The 26064-nt window shown below is 41.3% G+C and overlaps 1 protein-coding gene across 5 annotated transcripts in view; it reads right to left on the bottom strand.

Annotated features, from left to right (window-relative positions):
* Positions 1 to 12962: 12962 nt before the first annotated feature.
* The window catches only part of LOC147615641 (uncharacterized), a 38729-nt gene continuing 25627 nt past the window's right edge, over positions 12963 to 26064 (bottom strand). For 3 of the 5 annotated variants that reach the window (XM_086778176.1, XM_086778178.1, XM_086778180.1), the window contains 2 exons: positions 13495 to 13645; positions 12963 to 13381 (listed from right to left, as the gene is read on the bottom strand). In XM_086778176.1, coding sequence (XP_086634302.1) covers positions 13535 to 13645 — 111 coding nt within the window. In that variant the 3' untranslated portion in view covers positions 12963 to 13381; positions 13495 to 13534. The remainder of the gene's footprint in view (positions 13382 to 13494; positions 13646 to 26064) is intronic. The other 2 variants (XM_086778177.1, XM_086778179.1) reach the window with 1 other exon arrangement.

The raw sequence follows: 26064 nt of genomic DNA, 5'->3' as shown, positions 1-26064 counted from the left end.
CATCTGAGCAATTCAATGCTTTTTTCCTAATCAAGATTAGGCACAACCGTTGATCCACTCAATCGAGAATTTTATCAGGAAATTAACTATCTACTCGAATCCTAGCGTAATCCTAAGATTTTTTAGTTTGATTATTAAAACTCCACTGATTCTAGCCACCACCCATCCGGCCCATGGGTTAGCCACCACCCTGCCACCACTGGAATCGGTAGATCCAAACAAGTACTCATCCACCCATAATTGAAATGCCTTTCTTAACTTTAGCTTTAGAAAACAGATACGCACACACTCAGGCTAAAAAAATCCATTGACAAACAATTTACTGGGGTTACACATGACATACTTCAAAATTTTCCATTGAGTCTTTGTTTCTCACAAAACAGTATCACTCTGGACTCTCCGTTGAGACCAGCAAGTCAACAAGGAGATCCAGTGATAGATTACACAATAACATTGGTCTGTCATACAATATCTTCCTCGACATACATATGGGTGTCCTCGGCACCGCGAGCCCGTGCATCGCCTGGTCAGAACCCTCCAGGATCCTCCTTAGGTGTCCTGGCACTTCACTCACGGACCGCTTCATCGGTCCTCGCCCATCGTACCGGAAGTGCACCATTTTAACCATACCGAGGCTCGTCAAGACCTCGGCAGGCTTTGTCGCGTGAGCTGTCCCTCAAACACTCCCCGCCAGCTGTTGCAACCGAACTTCCCTTAGATAAACATATATGCCAAATGCTCCCTCCAGCACTCTGGCGTAAGACAGTCTTTTTAGAAAACAGGGTTTCTATGCAAGTTTATAGTTTTGATTTTGTTTGAATACCATGAATAAATCTTAAATCCGTATCCCAATACTTCTAGATCCAGGTCTGAATTCCAAACAGAATTCCTCGAATTCTGTCAACTTGATCCTCAAATCAAAATCAAAAGTCTTAACTTAGTTTCAGATTCAGTGGGTGTTTTGAGTGCATTTTTCCTTAACTGAGCACATCGTCATTGACGAAGGAATTAGGTCTTGGTCAATAGTTAGAATCAGAGTTTGGGTCTGGAAAGGTTCTTCCTAAACTATCTTTCTCGAAAGGTACTATTTCAATTTCTCTTTTTTTAAATTTCGTTCGATGAATATTTGCTTATAGATTTCTAAAACATGAATTTCTTATGAGGAATAAAATAATCATTTATCTTAATCTCTGACTTCGATAGTTTAATTGAATTTTCTCATTACCATCCTAGCAAATATGAAACGGTAGCATTTCTTCTCACAGATTATCTACTTATTCATTTTTTCAATTTTTGTAAAAATTAAATAGAGGATTAAGGAGAACCCTTATTTAATTATAAAGATTCTATATGCATCTAATTATGCATAAAATACGATTCTGATAAAAGTCACACTTTTATCATCATAAAAAATCATTTATGATGAAAATCACTCTTTTAATTAAAAAAATTCTTTTATGCAACCATTTATGCATAAAAATCATTTATGATGAAAGTAACACTTTTATAATAAAAAAATAATCTTTTATGCATGAAAATCAAATATGATAAAAGTAACACTTTTATAATAAAAAAATAATCTTTTATGCATACTTCTATGCATAAAAATCAAATATGATAAAAGTAACACTTTTATAATAAAAAAATCAAATATGATAAAAGTAACACTTTTATAATAAAAAAATAATCTTTTATGCATAAAAATCAAGTATGATAAAAGTAACACTTTTATATAAAAAAAATAATCTTTTTGCATACTTTTATGCATAAAAATCAAGTATGATAAAAGTAACACTTTTATAATAAAAAAATAATCTTTTTGCATACTTCTATGCATGAAAATCAAATATGATAAAAGTAACTCTTTTATAATTAAAAATAATAATCTTTTATGCATACTTCTATGCATGAAAATCAAATATGATAAAAGTAACACTTATATAATTAAAAATAATCATTTATGCATACTTCTATGCATGAAAATCAAATATGATAAAAGTAACTCTTTTATAATAAAAATAATAATCTTTTATGCATACTTCTTTGCATAAAAATTAAATATAATAAAAGTAATACTTTTATAATAAAAATAATAATCTTTTATGCATACTTTTATGCATAAAATTTAATAATAATGAAAGTAATACTTTTATAATAAAACTAAATTTCTTTTATATAAATAATCAAAATGCATAAAAATGACACTTTAGAATATAGAAATCATAAGGATTACTCTTTTAGAATAATGAAAGATAATACTTATTTTTAAATTTTTAAAAAATTTCGCCATAACCTCCTTTGTATGGCTGACCATTTTTTAATTTTAAGTCTCTAAAATTAATTAGAAATGCATCAAGACTATTTAAATCATTCTAAAGTAACATTTTTCTACTTATTTAAAAGAAACATTATGAATAAACTTGATTTTATTCATTAATCATTCACCTAGGATAAAGAATGGTTGGATTTACTAGAGAAGAGAGGGGAATGCCTTTTGCAATGAGGCATAACATCATTTGCAATGAAGAGGACAAAAATCATAAAAAACCATAAAATGAATGGTAAAGAGAAGAATCTCCAACTTACTAATGAATTTGAGAGCTTTCCTTTGGCTTGATGGTTTGAGGGTTCCACTCTTGTTTGAAACAAGAGTGGCCACCAATCTTTTGGAAAAGGGAAGGTCAAAAAACTAATGAATTATGAGTAAATTCACAGTTTTCTGGCACTTGGGAGAGGCAAGGTAACAGTGCAAAACACTATTGAGTTTCAACAAAGGGGAGGGCTTTTATTTATAGGAAAAAGTTAGCTTCTAACCAAGCCAACTGATTCTAGAATTTTCCTGATCAGTTTAGTCAATTTTTGACCATTTTTTGGTCAGTTTTGCTCACTTTTTGGATCTAGTTGAAATAGGAGAGAGGAGATATAAAAATATCCCATTATTTGGGGGTTAGATTGGGAAAGGTTAGTATAATGTGGGTATAAGGTAAAATTACAAATCTAACGGTTGGATTTTTGTAGATTTACTTTGGAAAATTTGTTATGACTGTCAGAGGCCCATTAAATCAATTGTAATTTAATTCTAGAAAATTAAATATTGAATCTTTCAATCTAAAAACTCTAGGGATCAATACCTTGTTGCCATGAATTTATTTAAAAAAATTAGCTTAATTTGAGTATGGGAAGGTCCATTTTCAATCCTCCCAAGTGAAAATTCCCATACTGTGTCCACTCTCCCCTTTTCAAGTCTAAAACCAATCCTAGTTAGGTTTGGAAATTTAGGCTTGGTAAAGTTCAAAGCTTAGATATCATTCCATGTGTGAGGCTTGGGTAGGCGCAAATCTTATATATGCATGCCACTTTATGTTCACATGAGCTTCGAGAGGATCCACATAAGCAGCTTGCCACCTCCACCCTCCATGTCAACATGGTCAACCTAGTTGACTCCCCACCTCATCATCCTAGTCATCATTAATGCTACATCTTCTTGCCACCTTTGCATGCCACCTCGCACTTGGTGACATGGCATGCCACATCATGGAATTGCCACATCAACCATAATAGTGCCACATGTCAAGAGAATGCCATGTGTCATGCACGCATGTGACACATGGCACCTCCTTCCCACCTCCCCTTTTTTTTCAAAAACATATTTTTGAAAAAGTTAATTTAGTAATTTAGAGAAATAGAATATAAAATTTTAAGTATTAAAATATATATAACTTATTAAATAAAAGAATTTAAAATCACTAATTTTAAAGGATTATATTTTAGAATTAGATCAATAATATTATTATTAAAGTTCATATTATTCAATTTAAAAAAATAATTTTTTAAGTTTAATATTTCTTTAAAATATTTTATGTAGAATAAACCTTTGAATAAAATTTTTAAAAAAAATACATTATTAAAAAAAGCAGTTATATAATTATAAAATAAAAGATATATTTATATATCTAGTAATGATAAATATTTAGACTTGTTAATAAATATTATTAATAATATTAATTTTTAAGTGGATAATAGTTTATCTTTAATTATCTTTATGTTTATCTTAATTATCCAATCAATCTTAGATAGGAAATCCAATGAGATTTGAAGTGGATAACCTATTTTTCCTATATAATCACACATCTCTAGTACTATCCCACACTTATCTCTAGTACTATCCCATCATTGAGCCTTTATAATTTTTTCTCTCTTAGCTTCCTTGAGAATGGGTTCTCAAAGTCGTAGGAGTCGGAAACGTAATAGGACTAGACTTTCCCCCGTCCACCAAGTTTAAGAGGAGGAGAGGAAAAGGGTAGCTCGTGAGAGAAAGAGAGAGTGGAGAGCACGTCAACGAGAGCAACACCTTCCGTTGGCGATGATCCAAGCCTTGCTCCTTCTCTTCCACTTCCTCTCCCTCCGCCCTCTTCCCCCCCACTACCCCTTAGTTTAGATAATCCACATGAACCCACCCTTCCTGAGTCCCCTTCTCTTCTACAAGAACCCACCCCCCTCCTTTGGGCGCCCATCGTGTGGATAGGAAAGAACTATCAAAGTCAAGGACACATCGTCGTGCCCATGCAATCTTCCATTCCTATTTCAAAGACCTCACGCCTTCATCACAGGCATGTGTGCTTGATGCTTTGATTGATCTGCCCAACATGGCCACCAACTGCAGGGCGCTCTCCAACATTGGAGGTCGAAGAGAGAGGAGAGCTGGCATGGCGGTGCTACAAAGTGTTCATCATTCCTATATAGTTAACAAGAAGAGGAACTCTGCGGACGCTTTGGCTGCTCGACGGGCTATTGTGGCAGCCATAAGTAGCTCCCAAATGAAGGGTAAGGTTAGTGCCACATCTTGCATCCTTTCCATAGCACCACACGCACTTAGAGTTGGGTCTATTAGACGACAAAGTTTAGATGCCAATGAGGTTGGTGCTTTGTGGGCGAGTAGTGGTCGTGTAGCTACGCATGATCGCCTACTAGATGAAACCACTAGAACTTTCATAGAAAGTTTTTGGGAGGAGAATTGTCGTGCCTCACCAGTTTTCAAGAAAGCTTTGCGTAAGAGAGTGACAAGAGGAGTGTTCATTGAGCACGGTGCTTGCTTTCTTGAAATGACCCAAACTGAGTTGTATTCTCAGTTTGTGGCTTCGTATCCAGAGCTTAAAATTGGGCAAACGTCATTTAAGGGGTGTAAGCCTTGGTTTGTGAGGTACTCACGTCAGCGTGGCACATGTTGTTGTCGCTACCATGTTGAGTTAAAACTTTTTTATGATGTGTTCCATTCTGTTAGTGGGCATAGAGAGTTGCCTCGTAGTCCTCGTGATTTCATCCACTCTCTTTTGTGTGCATGCACGGAGGATGCCCAGTTCCATAGGATGCCTTGTGTGGAGAGCAATTGCACATCATGTGGTTCACTTGCACATCTACAGATGGTAGATCTTGATGCAAGTGACCAAGAGATAGTGCCATGGCAACGTTATGAGTATGTGACACACCAGCTCCAGAGTGGTGGACAGTCCAGGAAGTTGCAGCTCGTGGATAAACATACACCACGTCACTTCACAGCCACATTTAGGGAGCAGATCTACCCCTATATACGGCACAGTCATTGTGTCAAGTGGCAAGATCGTCAGTTCCGAGCATGCCTGGCAAAGTTTCCTATTGGTGTGGTCGTCTTTGTGACTGATTTTGCAGAGAACTACACCTTCACACCTTTTCAGGAGATACAATCTGAGTATTACTTCTCAGAGCAGGTAATGGTTATATTTCATAATATTTGTTTCGTGTTTGAGCTATATTACTTATTTGATTTTTTGTGTCCTAAACGTCTATATTGCTTACCTCACCCGCTATTATGGTCCACATTAGCTATCGACATGCAGAGGCTCATGTAGATGGGATAGCGAGTACCCCCGAGACCCGTGTCATTATTCGAGAGTATCATTTCTATATCAGTGATGATCGTTCACATGATGCATATTTTGTGCAACACTGTTTTCGTCTCCATGACGATTTTTTAGGAGATTATGGGATCATACGTGGCCAGCAATGGGTTTGGTCGGATGGTTGTGGCGCACAGTTCAAGTCGTCACTCACGATAATTCTATTGGCTCTGCAAGTAGTAATTATGGTTCTCTTATATTTGCAATTAAACTAAATTCAGTAGAACATCTTAAAGAAAACAATAACTAAGACTATCTTTTATGAATTTATAGGTGGCATGTGCAGTCTAGTATCCCAGTGATTTGGTCATTCTTTGAGACTGGTCATGGGAAGGGAGAGCATGCTGGTGCGGGTGCGGGTGCGTGTGTGAAACGTGTCCTGAGGCGTCATCAGCTGCGAGACGGCAGGATGCTCAGCGGTTCAGAGATGCGGGCCACGTAGTCGAGTGGTGCTCCCAACATTTGTGTGGGAGTGCAACATCATCGTATCCCAAACATGATGCTCAGATTGTCAGGAGAAATTTTTGGCATGTGGATGGTGGCATGATTGACCGTAGAGCCTCCCATGATTGTGACACAGTACCTGGCACCTTGGGCTTACATTCCATCAGGAGCACGTGCATGGCGGCCCCCACGATTTACACACGACGGTTTGCATGCTTCTGTGGAGCATGTATGGATGGCGATTGGTCACATTGTGCCTCGAGAGGATGGGCAGATGCATGGATACTGACATTCCTCTCCCCCGAGCATCCTTCACATCCAATGTTGTCTGATGAGCACATAGGTCCTGCGTTCATGGTCAGTTATGATGACCTGACAGATTTGCTACAGGAGGGTGATGTATTTGCTGTTATTGCCAGTGAGGGAAATAGCGAGGGAGTAGACTACTATCTGATGAGTTGCACTGGGCCAAAGTGCATCCTTGACCAGGATATAGTGGATGATCATGGGTTTTCTTTTGACGTCCATAGCATGATTGTGGCAGGCCGGTTCTACCAGTAGATTCGACTTCATCGGGGGAGTCTTGAGTTCCAGTAGTGGAAGTGGGAGTTAGAGGCATTTCAGTTCTCTCATCTAGTGGTTGCTACCAGGCTCACTCTTGATCGAGTATAGAGCCGAAAACACAATTCTCACCCTCGTTTTCGGCTTCGAGTGGATGACCATGAGAGCATTCTAGAGCAGTTGAGAGCTAGAGAGGCTTAGATTTTTTGGGAGTGACTAATCTCAGAATAGCTGGGGTAGCTCATTTTCAAAATACCTTGATCTTTTGAGTTAGTGGCTAAACCCAGACTGGCTGTGTTAGCTCACATTCTGATGTACTTAGTTGATGTTTATATCATTATGAGTTTTCTCATTATTGAGGATCATTGGATTTTAGTTGATATTCATGGTTTTCTGATTTTTTAACACTTTGGCTATCATATTATTTGTTGAAAATCACCATCACCAATCCAAACATGCTCCGATTGTGACCAAACTTTACAATAATGTGGGGGTGGGCCCTTCCCACATGATTACAAAGTTTGGTTCCCATCGGAGCATGTTTGGGTATGATGGTATGGGGAAGACCCAGATTTCCCATGGCCTCAAGCACCAAGAGACTTGAAAAATCCACACTAGCCGCTAATTACCAATCCAAACATGCTCTGATTGTGACCAAACTTTGCAAGCATGTGGGGGTGGGCCCTCCCACATGCTTGCAAAGTTTGGTCCCCATCGGAGCATGTTTGGGTATGATGGTATGGGGAAGGCCCGGATTTTCCATGGCCTCTTAAGCACCAAGAGACTTGAAAAATCCACACTCGCCGCTAATTAGCAATCCAAACATGCTCCGATTGTGACCAAACTTTGCAAGCGTGTGGGGGTGGGTCCCTCCCACATGCTTGCAAAGTTTGGTCCCCATCGGAGTATGTTTGGGTACGATGGTATGGGGAAGGCCCGGATTTTCCATGGCCTCTTAAGCACCAAGAGACTTAAAAATCCACACTGGCCGCTAATTACCAATCCAAACATGCTTCAATTGTTTGTGACCAAACTTTGCAAACATGTGAGGGTAGGCCCCTCCCACATGCTTGAAAAGTTTGGTTCCCATCGGAGCATGTTTGGGTACGATGGTATGAGGAAGGCCCGGATTTTCCATGGCCTCTTAAGCACCAAGAGACTTGAAAAATCCACACTGGCCGCCGCCGCTAATTACCAATCCAAACATGCTCCGATTGTGACCAAACTTTGCAAGCATGTGGAGGTGGGTCCCCCCCACATTCTTGCAAAGTTTGGTTCCTATCGGAGCATATTTGGGTACGATGGTATGGGGAAGGCCCGAATTTTCCATAGCCTCTTAAGCACCAAGAGACTTGAAAAATCCACACTGGCCTGTGCTAAGATGTACCTGGCTATCGTTGGGTGTATTCGATTTTGCAGGCTGGGTTGGCACTCACCACGTTCGTGCAACGTGTCTTTGGGATGCTTCTTGGCATAGCAGGTGGCACACTACCAAGGACTAGTTTTTTTGACTTAGCGGGTGGCACGCTTACTGAGGACTGGTCGTTGTGCAGCACTTCTGGATGTGGGCCTAGCTTTGGTACCACTGTTACAGGAGGGTTGTGGTCCTCTTGCACAAATTCAATAAAATAATGGATAGAGCTCAGTTTACCTCTCTCAAAACACCATAGCTTATTGAGAAATAGACTTGCAACATGAACATGAAAGAAGAGAAGATGCACGACACACACATTGGGTACAATCTCCCCCCACTTGCTTGATAGCTCATGCTTTCAAGCAAGTAAATCTACATATATTATTTTGTGAGCCAAAAATGACTTTTACACTCCGATTTGGACCTTGCCCCTAAACCTTAGAAAGTGTCATGCATGAAGTAATGTGAACCATTCTTGGGCCTTGACTTTAGCAAATTGTCATGCATGAATTAATATGGGTAAACAAACCATTTGAATAAATATGTCTCTATAACAAATGTGCATAATATATATGTGTGCTGTCATTTTATGTACAAGATAATGATGGCCACCAAGCCACTACATAAAATGTCGCATAAATATAATGTTGCCATGAACATAATGATGCCAAAATTTGCATCCAATATGCACATGCAAGATTATATCCAGTGATTACTACCTAACATGGTGCGACCAATACCTAGCGGTAAGTCACTAACCATGTGGCAAATAATCAAAAATAAATATCAATGAAAAATATACCACAATAATTTTCATAATCCATAACAATGCTATATCCCCGAATGATGTTTATTTGTACCATGATGTGACAAAAACGGATGTTCGGAGCGAAAACCAGTGATTCCGATTGGGCCGAATGTTATGACACTCCACTAGTGGCTTTTGCTTTCATCTTGGTGATTCATGTATATCATGGTTCACTTATAGTGTTCAATCGTAGCCACTGGTACAATGTGGTAAATATATTCACGAAGGCTCTCACACGAGAGAAGTTTCAAGCTTTTTGTAGAGATTTGGGCTTATTGCCATTTGGAGATTAATCATCCACATGGTCTCTATAGATGTTCACATCATCACTATAGGGGTGTTTGTAGCCATTTATATAGTAGGCATGTGTGGAAGTAGGAGGTTTTTTCCCTTGAGCGTATGTGCACACTCTTATGAGTGTGTGTAAGTGACCTTATCATGCCACTTGTACTTCACTCATTCTCACCCAATCTACTTTGAATGTTGTGCTTCCATCTCTATCTCTCCTCGCTTGCTCCATCTTCGTATGTGTTGCTACCTTAATCTCCACTCCATTAAGATACTCTTGACTCTTACTACTTTGACATATAATGGAACCAATTATGGTCTATCTTCACATCTTCTAGCAAAGCGTGCAATAAGATATTAGTGTCATCTACAAAACTTTAGATTAACAAATCAACAAGAAAATAAATCCTAGCCTCTTTAACAAATCCTAACATCTTCATCCGATCAACAAATCCTAGCCTCTTCAAGAAGCAAATAAACAATGTTGGGCATCTTATCAACAAATCCCAGCCTCTAAATAGTCCATGATATAATGCCTTCTCCATGTCCAATTGAATGGAAACCATGTGATGATGGAAGAATGTGGGAATGCTAAGGCTCGAGAGCTTTTTCAAATGTCAACACCAAGTTGACATTGTAGATTCTTATATTCTCTATTTAGTTTTTTTTTAAATATCATCCTTGTGAAAAAATGATAGCATACTTGGGTAATCAGTCTAAATTTTGAAACCTAGCATATAGTAAAAGAAAAAAGTGAACAACTTTGCTCAAATTTCTATGTCCTTAGAGATTAATCTTGAACAAGTATTCACAATGCACTAAGAGTAAAGAAATGTATTTATTGGTATACATTAGTTTAGTTTATCGATGATAACCTCTTATAACTCTTAAAAATAGATAGTTTTGTATGCTTCAGTATCAAACATGAAGCCTAAGAATGAAAAAATGATTCATGGTACTCATATAAGATGAAACCTTATTACCTTCTAGGCAATATCCCCATTGTAACTCCCATTCCTCCTAATGGGTTCGAATCCACCTATATGGAATCCAATTTTGCTACCCACTCATATCAACATATATATATATATATATATATATATATATATATATATATATATATATATATATATATATATATATATATATATAGAGAGAGAGAGAGAGAGAGAGAGAGATTCTTTACTATTTTTGTTTCTTAGAAAAATGAATCTACTCTTTATTAAACACAACCAAACGAGAGGGGAAAAAAAGGCCAAAGAGATAGGAAGGTTTTTAGATTTTTGAAATTGGAGGTATAATTTTTCAAGCTTTTTGTTGTATGTCCTGGCTGCAGAAGCAACACGACCAAGCATACAAGCTTGGGTCAAGCTAGGAAAGTATTTTTTATTGTATGGCCTGTAACATGCAAAAAAGATTTAAGAAAAGTTCTATAGAGATTATTTTGATACGAAACCATAGAGAGATGGGTTGAGAGATAGAGATACTCAGACAAAGGGGGAGGGGGAGGGATGGTATGAAACAATAGAGAGAAACTGAAACAAGAGAGGGAGCACGCTCCTAATCGAGCTATCACGATAGCAGCGTTCCTTTTTTTGGTCCCAGTTCTAGCTGAAAGGTTTGAGGCCTACATTTTTTTGGTGTAGAAAGTCTAGAGAATATTTGGTCCTGGGTTCAAAACCCCCCTTGGTGCTTCCGCGACCAACATCGCCAGAGGGCGGTTGATTAAGCTCATACGGGCAGTGAAAAATCAAGACGATCTTGCCAATCGAAGAAGAAAAAAAGTATGAAACTAATGTTGTTAATATATTGTCTCCACCTAAAAGATACGAACAGAAAACAAGTGTTTCATCGTCTCTCAAGAGGGAGTTATATCACAATAACCTACATTTATTACTATAAAGGAAGAGCTAAGAGAGGAAGAAGCATTTCATATAAATGTCTCATCATTTATGCTATAAATTTGTGGGTTAGAAGATTGACAAACCTATCATAGTGTCATTAAAACTTATTAAAGAAAAGATTGTTTATTCCATATTATTGCAATCTCAAGCATAAGAAAACATCTTATAGAAGCCCTCCACTTTATGTTTATACACACAACTATACCAAGCCTACACCAAAGGAGTTCTTGGATATAGACATAATAGTAGATGCCTTCATTGGTCTTGGGGAGTGGTTTTTTTTCACGTCCAACATCAAATCTCCCAAAAAAAAATGACGGGCTGCCCTCTTTTTATTCTTGTGATGTTTTTATATGTGCCTTGCATAAATAATATTAAGTCATTTACCGTACCAGGTGCAAGTTGACAAAGGAGAAGGCCACTATGTCAAGAAGTAACACAACTTATAATAATGTTTCTTAATTATTTATTTATTTTAATATGTACTTTCGCGCACATTGTAATGTAATGTAATGTGGGGGATGGATTGGGATACAAAGGAAACTACCAAACGGAGCAAGAAATAACTATATTTTTTTAAGTACAATAATTATTGGCATTTTTCTACAAATTCTTGTTTATTCTTAACAAAGTGGATGGATTCAAAAATGCCATTGCAAATTGACTTTCCCAAGTAACACGTGTTAAAGTGGAAACTGACTCTTCTTAAAACCATAATACTATAGGACAACATTATTCATGACCATTTTAAGATAGACAGGAACTACAATGAAAAAATGAACCTTTCATTCTGATTGACAATCCATACGTTTCCGTTGTTAGAAAGAGTTTGGCCCATTTGTTCGTTCATTTTGTAGTTATGTAAGATAAAAGGTCCATAGTTAAGACGGAAATATAGAGGTTGCATGCTTGGCTCACACACATCATAGGTTTCTTGACCTCTGTTATGAGCTCAAGACTATATTGTAGATAATATATACCAATGGAAAACTCCATGAGAGCTGACTCACAAAGCTTCAAATCACAGACTTAGTCATGCATAGCATAGACTATGTGCTATAACTTTCCCACTCTTCCCACTGATGTCCTTAATGCTCAGGGATAGGTGCATGTCCATACATAAAAAGGTGTTCAGCCTGGTGGAAAAATCTCCACGGAGAAACCATCGTGTTGGGTTTCCGTAACACCCTTGATGAAGGCTAGCACACATGCATGCATACGCATGCACAGAGACACACAGTTCATACTTAACACTCCACAATCCCACACAAGGTATATATTGCAACATTTCCACATAAGCACACACATGCGCACACAAATTTGAAACTTTAAAGTCAGCCATGCAGCACAGTTTATGATACATCTTCCGTGCACTTTCACATCATGAAGACACATGCACAAAATATGATTTCCACACTTGAAAAAAGAAACATCTACAAGACAATCATCATTTGGGAATCTTCAATCCATGCACTTTGTGGTGCAGCAAAAAGATGCTACTTAGATCTATTAAAGGCTTTAAATACCGTTTTATATCATTACATTTTGACTGGACACAAGGCCATCCGCCTATCACAAAAAACACCACTTTGACGTAGAAAGAGAATACATAACCGTCAATATTGCCCACTATATTAATCTTCCATCAAAGTCCTCTGTCAATCCAACACGGTGAATGTGCCATTGAATGGTTACAAAACTTGACTGAGTATTTGTAGAGCTCTTTTTGTTACAAATTAGATTGGCTTTTGAAGCACACTCTCTACTAGTTCGGTATGACTTTGAAAATGCTCCGTCAATCCAATACGGTGGATGTGCCATTGAATGGTTACAAAACGAACTGAGTATTTGTGGAGCTCTTTTTGTTACAAATTAGATTGGCTTTTGAAGCACACTTTCAACTAGTTCGGTATGACTTTGAGGTTTATCAGGGCCCTGCAAAGTATGGGTCAATCTAACCCAGCCCCATATTTTCAAACACAATAATACACTTGACGAATGCATTATATGTGAAAACCAGCCTTCTTTCCTGTCACAACCATGGCTCCTTGACAATGGAGAACAAAAATTGTCTTTGCATGATAGTCTAAACTAGATAGCAGACCAATCAAACAAAGGCATGGTAAAATGTTGAAACCTGACCTGTGTACACTGGTAAACAAAAGTGAAGCTGCCTCTCCTCTCAACACTTCTTGAGATTTCTTCGAGAAAGAATGCGTTTTCCATATGGGTTACTGCGAAGTGAAGGCATGTGAGGGCGAATGGCCTCCGCAAGAGTTGTATGAAGAGCACCCTGCTGAGCCGTACACAGGTCAGTGACATCCTTCATTGTCAAGTCAACACACTACAATAACTTAGCCCTAGAGGAGAAATGAACAATACAAACACATAAAATAGTAGAAACAATGCTTCTCCTCGCATTGTGTGTGAAGGGTGATTTGTAAAGATCACTACAAATGTTGCTTACTTCAAAATCTGTATCCTGACCACACGTTCAGGATTCTAAGCTCATTTTAATGCAATTCTTGTTGGTTTTCCAGCAATTAAAATCAAACTCCAATTCTCTCGACCATCCGTGTTGGACACCACTGTCCCCATGCTTTATACATATGAGTCTCTCAACTGAAGTATGTCCTCTGTTTCCCTATACATCCGGCACAACATTTACATGAGGCTTTTCTGTACCACTGTCTGCATTCTTTGGGTTTCGTGGGCACCAAAAATACATGTGATCTTTACTACCTCATCCAAAACATTTTCCATCACGTACATACTCAATTCGTTGCTGTCTTCACAGTCCATGATCATTACATTCGCCCCACGGCTTCTTGAATGAACGTTCCTTTGTATCTTAGGCATCTTTCTCATCACCTTTTATGGGTTGTCCGCCCTTTTTCTAGTCATAAGCATCCCTCTTCTTGCCCTTGAAAGAATCTAAAATTGGGTTAGATTTGTCTTATTTTATGTGCAACTTTTCAGCTACGATAGCCGAATGCATTAACTGCTGAAGAGTTTGATTTGGATACACTTCAAGACACTCTTGAATGATCAGATGCAATCCATACTCAAACTTTCTTTTCTTCTCTTTATCAGAGACTGTCATGAAAGGAGTAACTTTCAGCAATACCTTCCAATATTTGGCGATGTAAGTCTGCACCGACTCCCCTTCTTCCCGTTTCAGCCAATCCCATTCTTTACGTACATTCTTAGCAAAGTTTGGCGGTAAGAATTGAGCATAAAACTGAGTTTTAAATTCAGCCCATGTGCCCACACGCCTCAATTTAGACTTCTCCAAGAAGTCTTCATTGCAAAAAACAATTTCAAATTGCTAACTAAAAACAAGAGCTTTGGTAATTTCCATCTTTTAGAAATTTTCAAATTTGATGTCCTTATCCCCTGACTTGAACTCTTTAGCTTTCTTCTTTGAGTGAGATCTACCACACTCATCAGCGTTATCATTAGGAGATTCATGTCGTGCCCTTTTTGAGTGAGATCTATCACTCTCATCAGCTTTATCGTTAGGGGATTCATCTTGAGCCCTCTTTCCACTATCGTGAGCGATACTCATAGATCGAGTAGAATGAGCATGACGAGAACGCTCTCAGCATGAAACACTATGATGAGGATGAGATATATCCTCTTCTCATTTTCCATAATCTCCATGTGCTTCCAGACGAGAAGCCCTTCTTCCACTGAAGTCCTCGAATACATCCTTTTGTCCGCTCGGATAATACATGGCCAATTCACGAGGATCTTTATATCCCATCTTTGCTGCCAAGGCCTCAAAGACTGCATCGTCTGGAGAAATTTTCCTTTTGTACTCAAAACTTTTTGCACATCAGGATCGTTTCTCAAAGATTGCCACTATGTTGTCTCATCATAAAAACATCTAACTTGGCGCCTCAAGGCCTCCAACTAAGACCTTGCATCAACAGGATCTGTATGTACAATACCAACAGTCTCTCTTGCATATGCCCTCTCCTACTCAAGAGGAGTATCAGCAATTCCAACAGATCCCTCAGCATGTGCCCTTTCTTGCTCAAGAGGCTCAACATGAGTACTCATGTTATCTATTCTTTATGCCCAAAAATTGTCCATTCTCAAGTAGAGAAAGAGAGCTTTACTCTGATACGAATGTCACAGGCGGGTGCATGAATACAGAAAACAATGGCCAAATCACAGCACAAATTCAACATCCATCACATCATGAGCATGTATCAAAACATCTGTCATAAATACATATACCTAGATGAATCCAGGAACGTGCCCAAATTCACCTTTGAGGAACGTGCATGTTATATACTCATGGTAGTCAACCCACAAGACTATATAACTATCAACTCCATTATGCATAGTATGGACTCGATACTACGATATCCCCACTAACTCATCAGTGCCCAATAGTGGGTGTAGAACTCTGTATCAAGATATGCTCTCACACACGCACTCCACACACACACACATAAGAGCATATATATACATCTGTCATAAATATATACAACTTGAAACCACATAAGTTAATCTTGCACATGACACCACCCCCCCCCACCCCCTGAAATATCTTTATTACCAACGCAGGCTTTGGCGGGACCTTAACAACAAAGGCTTTGGCAAAGTCCTTTGCCATTCTTACAGCTTCCGCAATTAAGACAGGTTTGGCATTCTTCACTAAGGTGTCTAATGGCTCGTTCATTCCTCGAATGAATCTGGCCATCAGCTACTCTTCATCCAATTGTGGGGAATATTTGAGGAGAAGTGCAAAGGCCTGATGGTACTCAGAGTATTAACTCGTACACGATGTGGTTGCCCGAGAGTTCCACTCCTTTGCCAGCACCAGATTTATCCAAATCAATGAAAACAAAGAAATAAAAGCTCTCGGTCTCCAACCAAAGCAAAGCAATCACCAATTGCTCTTCAAAGAAAGCAAGCCCTCGGTCACCAACCAGGGCAAAGCATACACCATCAGGAACCTCAGAAGAACTCGACCAACAGTTGTACACAAGCCTGCAAGCCCCCGGTCAGAAAGAAAAACTGTGCAGATGCCCACGACCAGCTCTTCCTCCCTGTTTTTTATCCTCTGTCCAGACTCTGTTCAAGCTGGAAATCAGCCCGCCAGCACTGGAGAACATGCAGAAGGGGTCGGCCAGCACTTCCCACGCACCTGTTAGATTTTTGTCGCGGTAGAAGGCTGTAAACAGCCTGTAGAAGCAGTCGACCAGCTCCCATGCACCCCGAAAAGCAGGCGCCTCACATAAAACTGGAGTCTTACTCCAGATTAGAGCTCCTCCGCCAGTTTTAGCTCCCACGTGTGCTTTTTAGGTCCAAAAGGGGCCTCCTACTTGAAGGAGGCCCAAATATAATGTCCAGTGCCTAGCTTTTGGCCGCCACATGTATTAAATAATCAATGTGTACTCATTTATAAGTTATCCGGCCACTTCTAAGTGAGTGCGATCCTGCATCAATAATTATTAGCATGTGAACTCATAAAGCTGTAAATTGAGTTTTTGGGAATACTTACCACCTGCAAAACACATGTAGACCACCTGTCAGTCCCAAACAGGTGTGCACATACACGTCCACAGGGTGCCTAGGCGTCCCCGGCCCCATGGACAACACCGACAAAAATCTCAGGCATTGTCCAGGCAAACAAGACAAGTCATCCAAAGATAAAATCAAAGTCATGCACACACGAGTGCAGCTAGATTGGAAGAAACACCCATCTGCTCAGTTGTATCCGATAAAATGTCCAGGGCTCATGATCCTTCCAGAACCTTCCCAGAACATAAATACAAAAGATCTCCAAGATAGCTAGTCCCAGAGAATTTCATCATGTCAGGCTCCATGGGCCATACATGTACACCATGTCCAGGGCTCATGATCCTTTCGAAACCTTCCCAGAACATAAATACAAAAGATCTCCAAGATAGCTAGTCCCAGAGAATTTCATCATGTCAGGCTCCATGGGCCATACATGTACACCATATCAAGCCCCACAAGCCACACATGTACTATCATGTCAAGCTACACCAACCATACATGTACTGTCACGTCAAGCTCCATATGCCACACAGACACACCATGTCAGGCTACACCAACCATACATGTATGTCATGTCAGGCTCCACATGCCACACATGAACAGTAGAAAATAAAATAGAAGCTGTAAGGAATTTTGTGACATTTCACCCGACTTCTAGGCAGTTGACCGCAACTGAAAAGCTTCCAAGTAGGCCTTCAGAAGTCGGGATAATCCGCAAAATAATCCTTGTCCATCCATTTTGCATCCATAGCCGAATAGTTTTTAAACTTCACAACCTGCACACTAGCTTGCCACCTGTATGCTTACGCTCTTTATGAAAAACTATCTGCTCAAGTTGCAACATCTCCTGAAGTTCATCCACTTTTGGTGGATCTTCCAAAACTGGTTCCATAGGAGGTGGTCCCACATAAGGCCTCAGCAAACTAACATGAAAGGCATTATGTATTTTCCAATGATCGAGCAATGCCAATCTATATGCCACTTCATTTACTTTCTGCAAAATTTGGAATGGCCCATAATACCTATTTGAAAGCTTAGGAAACCAGCCTTCCTTACCTGGCCGCTTCCGAAGACGTGCTTTCTCAAACTTAAGTAATACCCAATCACCTGTTAGAAGTCATCTCCTGTCTATTTTTATACACCACGGCCTTTGTTCTGGGTGTGCCCGCCCTTATGAGGTGTTTTCTCATTTTTTCCCACTCTCCGTATTTTTCCCCCATTTTTCCCTATTTTTCTGTGGCATGGGAGGCAGTCTTGTAGTGGCAAGAGGACCTTGAACCTGGCCGACTGCATCTGTGGAGCCTCTGGAGGTGGCCGATTGATTTGCATGGGTCGTGGACTTCCCTGATGCTAGCCGACCCCCTCTGCTGCTGGCCGACTGAGTATTTTCAGTCATGGGGATGTCGGCTGCCCTACAGCAGGCCGACTGCTAATGGGGGGCCATATAAAATGGCCCCAAGTCCCCTTGTCATTTTTGTATCATTCCCGGGATCTTCTTGTGTATATAGAGCAGAGTTACACGCCTCTACCACTCTATCTCTTGTGCTGTTATTTTTCTGCATTGCGTTTTACTCTTGTGTTCCCAGATCTGTTCATCATCTCCGCTGCGTATTCTGACATGGTATCAGAGCCGGAGTGCACCTGGAGGTGATGGACACAAAAGCCGGACTCTCCGCAACGGATACTCGGGAGTCAATTCTAGATAGTGGTGCTTCCAGGCACATGACTCCTTCCCATTCCGGTTTATAGGATCTTTGCAGGTTTTCTGGTCACATTTTTACTGGGGATACATCCACTATCCCAGTTCACAGTGAGGGCAGGTTGGAGATAGTTCCCGATGGCAGAGGGGGGAAGCATTCCTCCCAGGTGTTGTATGTTCCGTCACTTGGTTTTCATCTGTTGTCAGTGCATCAGGTTTGCAAGACTGGCGTACGGGTGGAGTTTGATGAGCACTTTGTTGCTCTCCAGGACAAAGCAACAGGCCAGGTAGTTTGGGAAGGTGGAGTGGAGAATGGAGTTTACAAGCTTTCAGCACTCTCTCTCCCAGGTCCTCAGGTTTGTGATGAGTGGCAGTCTGGTAATGGCCACTTAAGTGTGGATACGCTGCAGGTGCAGGCTTTCCGAGACCAGATGGTGGATAGCTTGCCAGTAGATGGCAGCAGTTGGCAGGAACTCTCCAGTACTGATGTTGGTAGTTCTTGTGTTCGTCAGTCAGAGGAAACTAAACATGTAACTTATGCTCTGATGTCTCATAGTATTTGGGACAAAGAACCTCCTGTAGATGAGGATGTTCTTTCCACGGGGACCTTTCAAAAAGCCACGCAGGTGGCAGTTAATTACTTGCGGAAGGAGGTGCATACTCCAAGCTTTGTGGTTCCGGATTCAGAGGGGGTGGTTGACAAGTTTCCGAAGGCCTTGCGTGGTCTTCAACGGGTTTCCAGGACTTGTTTTTGCACCGTAACAGGTGTTGATCCTTGTGAGCAGTGTGATGCCTCTTTGACTCAGAAGCAGAATGGTTCATTGATCTGGTTGATGGACACCAGATTGGACGGGAGCTTCTTGGTGAGGCAGTTGAGCTCATGGTTGCAGATGACTCTTTGGGAGGCAGGATTGCGTTTCCTGTGGTTTCTGCGGCATGCGAAGGATCATGGACTCTTTTACACACGAGGGGGATTGATTGATGGAGTCCGACTCCACGGTTGGAGTGACTCAGTTTGGGGAGGAGATCCGGACACGAGAAGATCTACTTCAGGCCCAAGAGCAGTTTTACGGAGCAGTAAGAGGCAGTCATCTTTTGCCTTGTCGAGAACAGAGGCAGAGTAACGGGCTGCTTGTGATGCTGCTTGTGAGGTGGTGAGGATGCAGAGGTTGCATTGCAGGTTTGGGCTTCCACTGGAGAAACCCATGGTCATCCAGAGGCACTTTGTTCGTGAACAGATCCTTGCTGATGACATCTTGCTAGAGTTTTGTTCGATGGAGGACAGTACGGTGGACCTCTTCACGAAGTCGCTATCTCACAATTTGCTTAGGCGGCACCCCAGCTCCTTGTGGTTGGTTTCACATCCAGGAGCTGAGAGGGGGTGTTAGAAGTCATCTCTTGTCTATTTTTATACACCAAGGCCTTTGTTGTGGGTGTGCCCGCCCTTATGAGGTGTTTTCTCATTTTTCCCCACTCTCCGTATTTTTCCCCCATTTTTCCCTATTTTTCTGTGGCATGGGAGGCAGTCTTGTAGTGGCAGGAGGACCTTGAACCTGGCCGACTGCATTTGTGGAGTCTCTGGAGGTGGCCGACTGATTTGCATGGGTCATGGACTTCCCTGATGCTGGCCGACCCCCTCTGTTGCTGGCCGCCTGAGTATTTTCAGTCGTGGGGATTTTGTGTCTTGTCGGCTGCCCTACAGCAAGCCGACTGCTGATGGGGGGCCATATAAAATGGCCCCAAGCTCCCTTGTCATTTTTGTATCATTCCCGGGATCTTCTTGTGTATATAGAGCAGAGTTACACGCCTCTACCACTCTATCTCTTGTGCTGTTATTTTTCTGCATTGCGTTTTGCTCTTGTGTTCCCAGATCTGGTCATCATCTCCGCTGACCTTCCTTGAAAACCACCTCTCGCATGTGTTTGTCCGCTACCTTTTTCTGCTTAGCTTGAGATCTTTCTATGGCTATCCAAACATGTGCAAACGCAGTATCCAAATCACAAACATACTCATTTGCTGCAAAGATTTCATCTTTTGTTCGTAAGATAGGTGGAAGCACCACCTTGCCATAGACTATCTCAAATGGAGCCTTATTACTTGAAGAATGTAAGTATGCAAACTCAACCAATGTCAATACTTTTCCCAATCTGGCTTCTGCTCAAATACATAACACTTGAGCAAGTCAAGCACAACTGAATTTGCAATTTCACTCTGACCATCCATCTGAGGATGATAGACTGATGAAAAACTCAACTTTGTGCCCATATTATCAAACAATGCCTACCAAAATAAATTGGTAGGTCTGAGGATCTCTATCCCCCACAATAGACTTGTGGCATGCCATGATGTTTGAAAATCTGTGCTAAGAACAACTTTGCCATGTGCTCTAGCTTGATTGTTTTCCTCACATTGTTTTCCTCACAGGAATAAAGTGTGCTTGTTTGCTAAAACGATCTATAATAGTCCATATAGCATCATTTCCATGTGCCGATTTCGGTAAATTCATAATGAAATCCATAGCAAAGCTTTCCCATGGTTCCTGTGGAATGGGTAAGAGCTGAAGCAAACCAAGTGCCTTGTGTCTATCAAACTTGACTTTCTAACACACTATGCACTCTCGCACATAAGCTTCAATATCCCTACGTAGAGCTGGCCAAAGGAAATATCTTTCCAAAGCCTGTGTAGTAGCCAGAATACCATGATGACCAGCATATGATAGAGCATGACACTCTTTCATAACCTTTTGGCGTAATTCACGCACTACACAAATACGATTCTGCATCATCAGAAACCCGTCTCTAATCGAATAAGATGGGACAGCAGTACCATGATTCAAATCAGCCCAAATAAGCTAAAAATCTATGTCCAAAGCATATACATATCTCGCATCCTTGATAAGTCCTAATGGTGCCTTATCAACCCCTTCTCAAGTAAATCATTTACTTTAGTCATGATTTCCTCCTGTTGGGCAACACTCACCCTATAAGGAGGTCGGTTAGGAGGAGATCTCCCAGGGATTATGTTAATACAATGATCCTCTGGCCTCTCTGGGGGTAACTGTCCTAGTAGTGAATCAGCAAAACAATCAACATATTCACTTAAGAAATCAATCTTATCTTGATCTACGGGAGTTACAGCATCAAGCTCAACATTATCACGTACAAAGACCAAGTAAGAACAAGTTGATTTCTTTATTGCCTTCGAAATAGATATATGGCTTACAACAGGTATGGTACTCCAAGTAGTACCCGCATCAATACAAACTTCCCTACCCCTATGAGTAAACATAACTTTCTTTTCTTTGTGCAAAATCTTGGGATCCAAACGATAATGCCAAAGCATTCCAAGTATCACATTACATCCTGTACGTGGTGCCACGAGAAAATCTTCATGATCTAAACATCCCTGTATTTGTATGCGAAGCTTCCCCATGATGGGAGTGACCTTAACTTCCTTGCCCTCAAAGGCAACATCTGCATGAAAGTCCATGCCTAATTCCTCGAGCTTTAACCCAAGAGCAGCAGCCATCTGTATGGACATGAAGTTATCTGTTGAGGCATTATCAAAAAGGAATAAAGCTGTTTGGTCCTTTAACTTGCCCCAAGCTTTGCATAAAATTATGCTCTTTGGTTCATGTGCAATGTTACCCTGAACATCGGGTATAACATTCACACTCGGTTTGGCATCCTGCACATTATTTTTTGAGATTCTGGGGACATTGAGCTTTCATGTGATCTTTGCTCCCACATGTGAAGCACTTCCCTTCTCTCATGCAATCAAAGATATGATGTCTGGACAGCTTAGGATCATCCTTTTTACTCCCCGGCTTCTTTTCGGAGCCCCCTTTTGCATCCTTGGACTCATGAGGCATAAACTTAGGTGGCTGTCCACCCTTTTTCTGCTCATTTCCAGCTCTGAATTTTCCCTTGTATGAGCCGAATTCTTGTCTTTTTTATGCTCCCTTACCATGCAACTCCTCAGAAATAGTTGCCGAGTATATGACCTCCTGTAAGGTGTTGTGGGGATACACTGCAAGGCTCTTTTGAATGATTCGTTGCAGCCCTGACTCAAACTTTCTTTTCTTCTCATCCTCACTAATCATCATGAAAGGTGTGACTTTGAGAAGAATCCGCAAAAAGTTTGAAACATAAGACGAAACGGATTCACCTTCATCATGTGTTAGCCAATCCCATTCCTTTTGTACATCCTTCTCAAAGTGAGGAGGAAGGAATTGATCATAAATTTGCTCTTTGAAAGCACTCCATATACGGGCAGTTGTCCTATCCAAAAGCTTTGCCATCCACCAATCACTTGTAGTCTCTTTAAGATGCATACCCACATGCCTGAGCATAGATTTCTCGGTAAATTCCTCAATGCAAAAGGCTATTTCAAATTGCCTTATGAAAGCAAGTGCCTTGGTAGTATCCAACTTTCCATTATAGCTCTCGAATTTGACTTCCTTGTCCCCTGACTTGAACTCTTTTGCCTTCTTGCTATGACGGGCATCTCGACCCTCTAATACATCATCCTCCTCGTCATGCCTACGATGGCGACGATGCCCAAATCTAGGGCTGATTTCCCGTGTAACACGTTTCACTCTGGATGGAACTTTAGGAGCAGGAACATACCTAGAAGATGGAGACACCACCGACAATGCATGAAGATCTTCTGCATCTCTCAAATGGGCTGAAAACCCCTCATCATCCCCACGAACTGCATGTCGATGTACATTATCTCCTCGGGTTGCATGCCCCCTTATATCTGTTGCATGGGCTACAAGCCCTCTCAAAACACTTGCTCGGGCTGCATGCCCACTTACATCACTTGCTCGGGCTGCATGCCCTCTTACATCACTGGTGCGGTTTGCATGCCCTCTCACATCACTAGTGCAGGTTGCATCATGCCCTCTCACAACATCATCGGAGTTCCCTTCACGGGATAGCCTGCAACAAGGCTGCCATGTGACAACCCACTTACCCTCATCATCAAAAACAACATCGCCACGGCTTTTTAAATAAGCAACAGCCAACTCTTGAGGTTTGTCGATTCCCATCTGTTGGGCAATTGCATCAAAAGTGACCACATCAGCCTTGACATGAGACTTTGATTCTATGACTCTCTGTACATCAGGATCTCTTTGCAAAGCACGGAGCTCTTCAAGCTCATTCATCAAGGCATCAATATCCTGTTGATCCTCAGCCCTGGTAGACAACGGTGGATCGTTATCCACCAAAGCCCCAACATGATCCTTGTCTCTATCTTCTTCCCGCATGCGACGAATACGGGTGATAATGTATCTTCCAGCTTTTTAGAAAGAAAAGAATTTCCCGTGCCCTGGAGTCGCTCTCTACCAGTTCCCCAAGTATGATACCGAATAGACTTCAAGGGTGCAACAGTGCCCCTACACAGACACGAGGGCCACACGCTCACTGCCGCTTAAACCAAAGGTAACCTCTTTCGAGGCGACAATAAGACGAGGGCTACCTCAGAATCCCACCCGTCTCTCACGGATAATGACTCCTTACAGCCATATCCAACATCATATTAGGCACAACTATGTTGAAAGCTAGGCTCTGATACCAATGTAAACGGAAGGGCAACTGAACACGAAAAATCTAATCAATCATGAAATCTAAAAATACACATAAGCATGCCAAATAAAACAAGATAACAAATCTGCACAGTACACCACACTAGGGACCAGAAGATGGGCTGACCCCCCCCCCCTCCCCCCCCCTCTTTTATGGTTAGATTACCAAAAAGGAGTCTACTTCCAATACAACTTTGCGGGTGCCCAGGTTTCACTGGCTGCACCTGTTTCTTCCAATACAATATGAAAACAAGAAAACATAACATAAACTAAATTTGCTCACAATTCTCAGCACAAGTGAGCATTCCCAGCATCAAGCACATGCAGGACAACTATGGACAGCCCATAGCACTCCCACATCAGCCCGGAACAACTCAACATTATCGTCTTCTTCCTGTTTGGCTCATAGAGAAAGTCGACCAGCCCTCAAAAGCTGTTTTCAGCAATCAACCAGCCCTCGGTAACCTCAGAAGAACTCGACCAGCAGTTGTACACAAGCCTGCAAGCCCCCAGTCAGAAAGAAAAACTGTCCAGATGCCCACGACCAACTCTTCCTCCCTGCTTTTTATCCTCTGTCCAGCCTCTGTTCAAGCTGGAAATCAACCAGCCAGCAGTGGAGAACATACACAAGGGGTCGGCCAATAGGTTAGCCATGCTAGGAGACTTGATGTCTGTTAGGTTTTCAACCACACTTAAGTGCACACTCCATATAGCACTAGAGTAGGCACATTTATCTCTCATATCAATTGGTCAACGCCCTTCATGACTTTCCTTTTTGTCGACACCCTTCACGGTATTCCTTTTTTGGCAAACACTCATGGAAGAGAGTATCTAGCTTAGGTAGGGGAAGGGGGTATCATGTGGACCTACAACTCTCAAGATCAATGTCACTTCCCACGCACCTGTTAGATTTTTGTCGTAGTAGAAGGCTGTAAACAGCCTGTAGAAGCAGTCGACCAGCTACCATGCACCCCGAAAAGCAAGCGCCTCACATAAAACTGGAGTCTTACTCCAGATTAGAGCTCCTCCGCCAGTTTTAGCTCCCACGTGTGCTTTTTAGGTCCAGAAGGGGACGCATACTTGAAGGAGGCCCAAATAATGTCCAGTGCCTAGCTTTTGGCCGCTAAGTGAGTGTGATCCTAAATCAATAATTATTAGCATGTGAACTCATAAATCTGTAAATTGAGTTTTTGGGAATACTTACCACCTACAAAACACATGTAGACCACCTGTCAGTCCCAAACAGGTGTGCACATACACGTCCACAAGGTGCCCAGGCATCCTCGGCCCCATGGACAACACCGGCAAAAATCTCAGGCATTGTCCACGCAAACAAGACAAGTCATCCAAAGATAAAATCAAAGTCATGCACACACATGAGTCCAGCTAGATTGGAAGAAACACCCATCTGCTCAGTTGTATTCGATAAAATGTCCAGGGCTCATTATCCTTCCGGAACCTTCCCAGAACATAAATACAAAAGATCTCCAAGATAGCTAGTCCCAAAGAATTTCATCATGTCAGGCTCCTGTCATGTGCATCATAGATGCCATGGACATTTTCAGGGCTAAATCCAGAGGAGGCAGCCAGATAAAGAGTATGAACCAAAATTTAGGAACCTCAGGTGTAGCATCTGTGGTTGACTTGGAGCAGGACAAACTGGGATCATGGAGGTGTGATGCAGTCGGATGGCTGTCAGGAAGTACTATCAGCTGACATCAGCAGTGCCAGGAAGTACTGTCGGCTGCAGGACAGGAGGTGTCGGCTTCCCATAGACATGGTCGGCTGAACCAGCAGATAAGAGCAGCAGCAGGCGCAAGGAGGAGGACCAATTTATAAGCATTTAAGGCATTATGACTGGCCGACCAGCAGTCGGTCAGTTCCC

Source organism: Cibotium barometz, chromosome 39, assembly GCF_041138505.1.
Source record: "Cibotium barometz isolate CiBa-2024 chromosome 39, ASM4113850v1, whole genome shotgun sequence".
NCBI classification, from domain to species: Eukaryota; Viridiplantae; Streptophyta; class Polypodiopsida; order Cyatheales; family Cibotiaceae; genus Cibotium; species Cibotium barometz.
This window is presented reverse-complemented; position numbering and strand designations above follow the sequence as displayed.